At 42.4% G+C, this 10,691-nt stretch overlaps 1 protein-coding gene across 1 annotated transcript in view; it reads left to right on the top strand.

Moving 5' to 3' along the window:
• LOC101117804 (glycerophosphodiester phosphodiesterase domain-containing protein 4-like) overlaps positions 1 to 10,474 on the top strand; it is a 112,347-nt gene extending 101,873 nt beyond the window's left edge. The window contains exons 16-18 of the mRNA XM_027960074.2: positions 6,900 to 7,191; positions 9,500 to 9,692; positions 10,145 to 10,474. Of these exons, the coding sequence (XP_027815875.2) occupies positions 6,900 to 7,191; positions 9,500 to 9,692; positions 10,145 to 10,474 (815 nt within the window). The remainder of the gene's footprint in view (positions 1 to 6,899; positions 7,192 to 9,499; positions 9,693 to 10,144) is intronic.
• Positions 10,475 to 10,691: the final 217 nt, after the last annotated feature.

Here is a 10,691-nt window from a genome sequence, read left to right on the forward strand (position 1 = left end):
CCATCTCATCCTCAGTCGTCCCCTTCTCCTCCTGCCCCCAATCCCTCCCAGCATCAGAGTCTTTTCCAATGAGTCAACTCTTCCCATGAGATAGCCAAAGTATTGGAGTTTCAGCTTTAGCATCATTCCTTCCAAAGAAATCCCAGGGTTGATCTCCTTCAGAATGGTTTGGTTGGATCTCCTTGCAGTCCAAGGGATTCTCAAGAGTCTTCTCCAACACCACAGTTCAAAAGCATCAATTCTTCAGTGCTCAGCCTTCTTCACAGTCCAACTCTCACATCCATACGTGACCACAGGAAAAACCATAGCCTTGACTAGATGGACCTTAGTCGGCAAAGTAATGTCTCTCCTTTTGACTATACTATCTAGGTTGGTCATAACTTTTCTTCCAAGGAGTAAGCGCCTTTTAATTTCATGGCTGCAGTCACCATCTGCAGTGAATTTGGAGCGCCAAAAATAAAGTCCAACACTGTTTCCACTGTTTCCCCATCTATTTCCCACGAAGTGATGGGAGTGGATGCCATGATCTTCATTTTCTGAATGTTGAGTTTTAAGCCAACATTTTTATTCTCCACATTCACTTTCATCAAGAGGCTTTTAGTTCCTCTTCACTTTCTGCCACAGGGGTGGTGTCATCTGCATATCTGAGGTTATTGATATAACTCCTGGAAATCTTCATTCTAGCTCGTGTTTCTTCCAGTCCAGCGTTTCTCATGATGTACTCTGTGTATAAGTTAAATAAGCAGGGTGACAATATACAGCCTTGATGTACTCCTTTTCCTATTTGGAACCAGTCTGTTGTTCCATGTCCAGTTCTAACTGTTTCTTCCTGACCTGCATACAGATCTCTCAAGAGGCAGGTCAGGTGGTCTGGTATTCCCATCTCATTCAGAATTTTCCACAGTTTATTGTGAACCACACAGTCAAAGTCTTTGGCATAGTCAAAAAGCAGAAATAGATGTTTTCTTGGAACTCTCTTGCTTTTTCCATGATCCAGTGGATATTGGCAATTTGATCTCTGGTTCCTCTGCCTTTTCTAAAACCAGCTTGAACATCTGGAAGTTCACAGTTCATGTATTGCTGACCTGGCTTGGAGAATTTTGAGCATTACTTTTAGCATGTGAGATGAGTGCAATTGTGCAGTAGTTTGAGCATTCTTTGGCATTGCCTTTCTTTGCGATTGGGATGTAAACTGACCTTTTCCAGCCCTGTGGTCAGTGCTGAGTTTTCCAAATTTGCTGGCATATTGAGTGAAATACTTTCACAGCATCATCTTTCAGGATTTGAAATAGCTCAACTGGAATTCCATCACCTCCGCTAGCTTTGTTCGTAGTGATGCTAAGACCCACTTGACTTCACATGCCAGGATGTCTGGCTCTAGATGAGTGATCACACCATCATGATTAACTGGATCATGAAGATTTTTTTTTGTGCAGTTCTTCCGTGTATTCTTGCCACCTCTTCTTAATATCTTCTGCTTCTGTTAGGTCCATACCATTTCTGTCCTTTATCGAGCCCATCTTTGCATGAAATGTTCCCTTGGTATCTCTAATTTTCTTGAAGAGATCTTTAGTTTTTCCCATTCTGTTCTTTTCCTCTATTTCTTTGCATTGATCACTGAAGAAGGCTTTATTATCCCTTCTTGCAAATCTTTGGAACTCTGCATTCAGATGCTTATATCTTTCCTTTTCTCCTTTGCTTTTCACCTCTCTTCTTTTCACAGCTATTTGTAAGGCCTCCCCAGACAGCCATTTTGCTTTTTTGCATTTCTTTTCCATGGGGATGGTCTTGATCCTTGTCTCCTATACAATGTCACGATCCTCATTCCATAGTTCATCAGGCACTCTATCAGATCTAGTCCCTTAAATCTATTTCTCAATTCCACTGTATAATCATAAAGGATTTGATTTAGGTCATACCTGAATGGTCTAGCAGTTTTCCCTACTTTCTTCAGTTTATTTTAGGTGGTTTCTTATTATCCCATGGGTTGCCAAGACCATTTGTTTTTGTTTTTGTTTTTGTTTTTTTTTTTAGCCTGTTTAATTTTTTTGAATGTACCAGGTCATAGTTGTGGCATGTGGGAATTTTAGTTGTTGCACACAAACTCTTAGTTGCAGCATGTGGGATCTAGTTCCCTGACCAGGGAGTGAACCTGGGCCTCCTGCATTGAAAGCATGGAGTCTTAGCCATGCTAGGGAAGTCCCTAGCCTATTTAATTTTGTGCTTCATTTTGGAAATATTGTCTTACTGTATGGTTAGTTTTTAATTGCTATGTAACAAATTACCTGAGACCTAGCAGCTCAAAAAGACACAAATTTATCATCTTATAGTTTATTGGACTAGGAGTCTAGGCATAGTTTTGCTGAGTCCTCTGTACAAGGTCTCATGAGGATAGCATCAAGTTATTGGCCTGGGCTGCAATCTCATTTGAGACACCAGAGTCCTTTTCCAAGATCATGGGTTGTTGGCAGAATTCAGTTCCTTACAATTGCAAGATTGAAGCCATCCATGTTTCCTTAATCATTCTTGAAATAGTTTTGCTCTAAGATCCTAAAGACTACCTTCAGGTCCTAGCCATAAGGCTCTTTCACAGCATGACATCTTAATTACTCAAAGCCAGCAGGAAAATATCTCTTGTAGCAGATAGATGGAGAAGGCAATGGTACCCCACTCCAGTACTCTTGCCTGGCAAATCCCATGGATGGAAGAGCCGGGTAGGCTGCAGTCCATGTGGTTGCTAAGAGTCAGACATGACTGAGTGACTTCACTTTCACTTTTCACTTTCATGCATTGGAGAAGGAAATGGCAACCCGCTCCAGTGTTCTTGCCTGGAGAATCCCAGGGACAGTGGAGCCTGATGGGCTGCCGTCTATGGGGTTGCACAGAGTCGGACATAACTGAAGTGACTTAGCAGCAGTAGCTGATGGATTGAGGAAAAAGAGAGCAAAGAAAACAAAATATTACACCAAACAAATAGAGAACAAGTTGAAACATGGTAGTCATAAATCCAATCATTTTATTAATTACATTAAATATAAATGAACCAAATTCTCAAAACATGTGTAGGAATTGTCAGACTGGATATAAGCAGAACCAACACGTATGCTGTCTATAAAAGAAATACTTAAAATACAAAAACACAGAGTAAAACCAAAAGGATAGAAAATAATATGCCATGTAAACAATAAGCCTCAGAAATAATACCTGAAAAATCTTCAAAACATGGAGCATAAAGAAATAAAGATTCCATAATGATAAAACAGTTGATGTATCAGGAAGCCACTATATATACTTAATAGCAGAGCTTCAAAATATATTAAACAAAAGCTGAAAGAGAGAAATCATACTTAGAGATTTTAAGATTCCTCTCTCATTACCTGAAAGAACAACTAAACACCCAAAAAATTAAATCAGAAAAGATACCTGAATACTTTCAGTGAACGTGACCTATTGACAGAAAATATACTTAGCAACTACAGGATACACATTTTCAAATGTACATTGATAGCCATAAAATGAATCTAGAAAAGTTTGCTGATTTCCATAATACAGAGAGAATTAGGCAAAATGAGGGGACAGAGAAATATGTTCCAAACAAAATAACAAGACTAAACCTCAGAAAAAGAACTAAATGAAATCGAGATAAGCAGTCTACCTGATAAAGAGTTAAAATTAATGGTCTTGAATATGATCAACCAGGAATTCTCTACCCATCAAGACTTGAAGGAGAGATCGAGTGTTTCCCAGATAAACAAAAGCTAGATGAGGTTCATCACCACTAAACCAGTTCTATAAGAAATGTTAAAGGGAGTTCTTTAAGTTGAAAAGAAATGACACTAAAATAATAAGAAAGCTTGCAAAAGTAAAAATCTCACTGGAAAAGGTAGGAGATGGATCACTTATAAGGAAGTATGAAGATTAAAAAACAAAAGTAGTAAAAATGACTAAAATTATAATAATTAGGGATGCCAAAAATAAAATGTAATAAACTGTATCATCAATAAATTTCAAAAGATAAATCACACACTTTTGTTCTGTGATCACAAAAGGAATTAAGTTAGAAACAATAAAATATCTAGATAATGCTCTAAATGCTGGAAATTAATGCCTCTCTAAACATTTCCTTGATAAAGGGATTAATAACAATGGAAATTAGAAAATACTTTTAAAGGATAATGCCTATATAATGGCAAAATTTGTGGGGTACCGCATAAAGCTGAACCTAGAAGGAAATTTGTAAGTTTAAATGTTAGAAGGAAGATTGTTAAGGTAGAAACTTATCAATATGAAACCAATTTTAAAAAGCTAAGTAAATTTTTTCCAAGTAAAAAGAAGGAAATAATATAGATAGGCAGCAATGGAATAGAAAAGATGAAACAATAGAGAAATTTTTAAAGTTAAAGTTTGTTCCCAGGAAAGATTAATAGAATTGATAAATTCTTAATGAGAGAAATTGATTGACAGCATGATGGATGATTAATGAAAAGGGACTAAATCCAAATCCTAGAAATAAAAAATTATAAACATTTTAAACCATTAAATTTGACAATTTAAATGAAGTAGACAAATTCCTTGAAATGTATAGCTTATCAGAACTGAAAGAAGCTGAAATTTGTAGTAACTCACTGTCTATTGGAATCAAATCTGTGAATCAAAAATCTACCACAAAGAAAAATCCAGGCCCAACAAGTCATATTGGTTAATCAAATATTTGATAAATAATATCAATTTTATACCAACTGTGAAAAAAAGAGGGGCTGATTCTTTGAGGCCAGCAATAATCTCATATAAAAAATGTCTGACAGAGTACAATAACTAAATTCATAAATCAATATCTTTCATGAACTTAGACATAAAAATCCTGAACAAAACATTAGCACATTGAATCCATCAGTAGAAAAAAGGATAAAACATTGGGAGCAAGTGAGGTTTATACCAGCAGTGCAAGATGAATTTATCATTTGAGAATCAAATTAATCTACCATATTAACAAAATGAAATAGAAAAAACATATTTGACAAAATCAACTATGTTCAAAGCTCTGAGTAAGCTAGACCTGGAATGAAACTTACTCAATCTAAAGAGAGATATTTAAACAAAAAACCTCTAACCAACATGATTTTTAATGGTGAAACAGCATTTTCTCTCTAAGATTAGCAATAAAGCGAGGATATCTGCTCTTACTAGTATCTGTTTGGCATTGTACTGGAGATCCTAGCCAGTTTAGTAAGATAAACAACAGGCATAAAGGAAGAAATAAAACTTCTGATTCAAAGGTATGATTATTTACATTAAAAAATTCTAAGGACTCAAACAACAAATCTACTACAACTGGTCACTTAAGCAATGCCTCAGGATATAAGATCAATATACAGAAAAACCAATTGTGTGTTGATATATTATCAGTGAATGATTAGAAACTTTAAAAATTGAAATAGCATCATTTATAACAGCCAAGTTATAAATTCTGACAAAGGTCTGTCTAGTCAAAGCTATGCTTTTTCCAGTAGTCACGTATGGATGTGAGAGTTGGACCATAAAAAAGCTGAGCACTGAATAATTGATGCTTTTTGAACTATGGTGTTAGATAAGACTCTTGAGAGTCCCTTGGACTGTAAGGAGATCAAACCAGTCAATCCTAAAAGAAATCAGTCCTGAATATTCATTGGAAGGACTGATGCTGAGGCTGGAGCTCCAATACTTTGGCCACCTGATGCGAAAAACTGACTCATTGGAAAAGACCCTGATGCTGGGAAAGACTGAAGGCAGGAGGAGAAGGGGACAACAGAGGATGAGATGGTTGGATGGTATCACTGACTCAATGGATATGAGTTTGAGTAAGCTCCAGAAGTTGGGATGGACAGAGAAGCCTGGTGTGCTGCAGTCCATGGGGTTGCAAAGAGTCAGACACAACCTAGAGACTGAAATTGAACTGATAACAGCATAAAACATTGACTAGGAATCTTAGGAAATTATTGTAAGCTCTTACAAAGGTAGATGATTGTTCATTGTAGACCTCAAAAAGTTTAATGAGGAAAACGAAGACCTAGATAAACGGAGCAAAATAACACATAAATGAATTTAAAAATTCAATATTGTAGATATTGGATATCATGGAATTGAGTTACAAATTCAATTCAAGCATTATAAAAATCCCCTTCTTTCTATGAAGCTGACAAAGAAATAAAGCTCATGTATGCAGCTGTTTCTTCAAGAGTGAAATTACACTCAGGGCAAAAATAACTGGATTCTGGACTGGCTGCTTTGGATTTTCACTCTCTTATAGATTTCAGCTCTACTGTTCCTCATTATATTATAAATTCTTAGATAAATTTAGGATTTCTTCTTGATTTCGTACAGTATCCAGTTTCAAATTTGTCTTTGATAAGAGTCCATTTCCTAGCTGCATTACTGGAAAAAGTCTCCATCATCTATTTTTTCTACTGTTAAGTTTGAAAAAAATAAAAACTATTTTCTGAGCAATTACTATGTTACTCCTGAGCACTGTATATGGGGTGGCAAGCAAGACAAAGTCTCTGTCCTTAAAAAGCTCCCATTCTAATGGAGGATGTGTTCATTTTTCTATTCAAGCTGCTTTGGAAGCAGTGGTTATGAAATCCATGAACTTTAAGCAAATGTTGATTTCACCCTTCCGAGTGCTCCCATTTGAATGAGAACCTCACACAATAGACCCTTAAACTCAAGCACCTTGATAAACTGAGGACCATAGCAAAGTCTGCCCAAAGGCTGGATAGGGAGGAGAACTAGGGGGAAAAGAATCTAAAATGGTAAGTGAGGAGCTGACATTTTAAAGATGACTAGGATTCTGTCACATGACAGGCAAAGATTGGAGAAGCGACTTTGAAAGAATATGTGTTGGTTTCTTTTCTATCCCACAGAAACTCCAAGTACAAGCCTCCATGATGAAGTTTTGGAAGTTGTGGAAATACCTGGACTTTTAACCAAGAGTGACTCTGAAGTCATTATATCAGAGGTTGTCAATGAAACCACTGCACCAACCGTGTATCCCACAGATGATGTTGGACAACTAGTGCCCACTGAGCCAGCCTTTGAACCCATCCAAGCACCCACTTCAGAAGCCAACAGAGAGGCCACCCTCCAAACTGTATTGCTTACCTTGGAGGCAAATGAACCTACAGTTCCCTTCGTGGAGAAGCCTCCTCCTGAAATGTAACCTGAAAGGCCCCCTGCCATTGACTCCCCCCAGTAATCCTCTTTTATGATGGTTTCCACCACACCCAGCATGTCCTTATCCCCCTACTGGGCTGTCTTCAAAGAATAATTAGCCACAACTTGCCTCCTTCTCCTTTTTCTCCCTCTCTGTGCCTAGGATGACCTGATGGTAGAGAGAGATCAGGAAAGGTGTGCGGAGGAGCCAAGAAGGCTCTCAGGAAAACCACTCTGGTCTCGCCTTTCCTCTCCAGGGGATGAGCAGAGGGGAAAGAGTGTGATTGTGGAGTTGGAGCTGGTTGTTCTCCAGGTGTCAGAGGATCTGTCTCATCCTAACCCTTCATAATATTCCCCGCTAAAGGAGTGGCTGTGGTGAACATCAGCCTATAAATAAAGGCAGCCTCTTAGGAACTGAGTAGGAAATTGATACAATCTTTGGGGCCCTCTGTGGTCACTCAGGCTGACAAAGACAAGGGAGGAGTGCCAGCATGATGCCCTCCAGAGTCAGAGAAGGAGAGGTGGCATGGGTATGAGCGGGGGCAAAGATCTCACCCCACTCGCACATCCTGTCATACAGTGTGCGTGGGGTGCTTCCTCATAGCTTGTTGCTGGCTGATTCTCCAGTGGGGTGATGGGCATACTCCCATGTCCATCCAGTGGCTTTTGACCTTGAAGGGAAACTCGAGCTGAGAACCCTGTGTTGGAAGCAGGAAGTTATGTTCTATTGTGTGACCATCACTACTCACCTCCTTGTCCAGGGCTCATGTTCCCATGTATATGGTGATGGGCAGGGGCAGACACCACAGCCCCTTCCCTGGGCTGACTGTGGAGTCCTGTAAACATTGGTGGGGCAGGGCTGCCTCAGATGGCCTCATTGTCATCCCAGAAAGCAGGGCTGTGTGGTTTGGGGACTTTGTTTCAGCAACAGCCCCTCCCCGTCCCATGCAGGCATCTGGAGACCAGGAATAGCACTCCCTGTGGAGTGGTTTGTCACCTACATGCAGGTGACCCCAGATGCTTGTGCATTTGAGGGCAAGTGAGCTAGGCTGGCTGTGCTGAAGTATCAGGGGCCTTGAGGACAGATCCCTAACATGCCAGAGGCAAGAGGATTCTCCCCTCACCTCTCCAGGCTCTCAGCCTAGCCACAGTCCACAGGGATGTCCCACCCCACATCACACCTTCTCTGTCTGAAGACCCCACCCAAGACCTGCCCAGGTCATGTCCAAACTTGGGTGTTCCATCCTGGTCACAAAGTAATATTTTACAGGCGCCCACTGGACATAAGGATTTAACCCCAGGCAGCACAGTTCTGGGAGGTTCTGGGCTTCTTGGAGGTTTCTTGATTGACTAAGGAGATATTTCTGGCAGGATTCAAGCACCACTCTGGATCCACTGGCCCTAGGTAAGGCACAGAAGCTGGTTCCCCTTCTGGATCTCCAGCCAACCACACGTAGGTCTCCACCTCCCAGGATGACATCCAGCATTGCCCTGCCCATCCTGCCCTAGTCCCAGCCCATCCCTTTAAGCCCCTTTCAAGCACACTGTGGGCTCAGGCTCCCTAGCCCCCAATCCCTGACTAGCTTGACCCTGCACTTGCAGGACGCAGAGATACTTATATAGATCACTCACCACAGGACCCTGTCCTGGCCCCAAACAATACCCCGTCCCCATTCCCGCCAGCAAAGACAGGGCCAGAAGATAAACACAGGCTTTACGTCTGAAATCATCAAGGGAGATTTAAGCAGCGGCTCAGCACTCACACTGTTATATGTAAAAGAGTTCTGTCTCCTTCACACCAGCTGAGGCTCCTGGAGTTTGGGGAATTAAGCCAGTCTCTTAGGTTTCAGGATAATCTTGGTTTGATTGTTCCAGCATGGAGAATTAGGTCGTCCTCTTGGTTATGGTTCCAGGCCATGCACAGAAAGTCAAAAGAGGTCACATGGTAGGACTAGTCTGAGTTATGAATGACATCCGAGGAGCACAGGCTCTTATAATGGCAAGGTCATAATAAGCCAGGACTAGAGCCAACCAGGTGCTTCAGGGTGAATGGAGGGAGTTCTGCCTCCTGGCAAGGCCACCTCACTGGAAGAAGGGTCAGAGGCCACGGTGATACTGTCATGGTGGCCAGCCAGCCCAACCTCCCTGCCTGGGTAGTCAGGGTCTTCCTCCTGCTGCAGAGGTTGCTGATGGTCCTGAGCCAGCTGCTGCCTAGAGAGCAGGCAGGGGCCAGAACCACCTTCCCACTGTTCCCTCGCCATTCCTGGAGCCCCACTGTTTGCTCACGGCTGTGAGCATCTGGCTAATATAGGGAGCTGGGAGGTCATCCATCTTGTAGCTCTGAAAACAGCAGCAAGAAGATAAACAGAGCACCGAGAAGGACACTGCCATCCACTCAGATCCAGAACAGAGACAGCTCCCAAGAAACTGCAGTGGACAGAAGCCTGGACAAAGAAAAATCCTGCCCTGCCCCTGGGCTCAGCCTCCCCAGCCAGCAGCTGAAGGTATGGATTCATCCACCCATATTCTAGGATTTTAAGTTGTTGTGACCCCGCATTAAGGTGCTAGTTTGTGGGTCCCTCAAATCCTGAATGCCTGCCTCCAGGAGTGATCAAAAAGGCTGTACCAACTGAGCTCAGTCCAGGAGGCCTCATTGCTAATGGCTGTGCAGTTGACTTCAATGACCAAAGGCTCAGTCTCTAAATATTAAAGACACTGGGACATAGTTCCTGAGTGGGTAATGTGTTCCTCAGCTCTAGATTAAGCTCCCACCCCAGTTGGATCTAACCTTAGGTCCAACTTGACCCTGACCGCAGGCTAAGCTGCACACTTCGGCTGTGATGTGGGGGCTGGGAGGATGGCTGAAGCTGCGAGTGGGGCTAGGGAGCCCCCCAGGCCTGGAATGAAGTGGTCTCACCGGTGATGTTTCACAGAGGAGTTTGCTCCCGTGTACTAGGTTCCCAGTGGTGATGTGGAAGAAGGTGTTGCTGCTGCTCCAGTGGGAGAACTTGGTGAAGGGGCGAGTGGTCAAGATGTCCTAGGGGAGCAGAGAGAGTCTGAAGTTGCACAGCTGGACTGTCTGGCTTCACTCTCCTCAGCTCCAGCCCAGAGACACCACCCACATGAAGGACCTCAGGCCCTCAGACAGGGAAAGAAGCAAGAGGGTAGAGTCCAGCTGTGCCACAGGGCTGCTGTGCAAGGAAGGCCGTGGTTGGGACCAGCTAGAGGGACAGCCAAGCAAGCCCAGGAGGCCGTCAGGTGTGTGGGGCCAGTCCTGGAATTTTAAGAGCTTCAAGAAACTATGCTCCCACATGAGGTGATCCAGTGGAGGTGGAAGAGGGAGACAAGAAGACACCATCTCGGGGAAGACAGAGTGTAGGCTGGGTAGAGAAGCAGCCCAGGGAAGTAGAGAAGAGTAGAGAAGCCTGGGAGGACCAAGGGAGATGAGAGGAAAACTGGGCAAGCGGGCCCATGGAGCCAAGGAGAAGATGCTGGTCACTGCC

Source organism: Ovis aries, chromosome 21 (genome assembly GCF_016772045.2).
Source record: "Ovis aries strain OAR_USU_Benz2616 breed Rambouillet chromosome 21, ARS-UI_Ramb_v3.0, whole genome shotgun sequence".
NCBI lineage: Eukaryota > Metazoa > Chordata > Mammalia > Artiodactyla > Bovidae > Ovis > Ovis aries.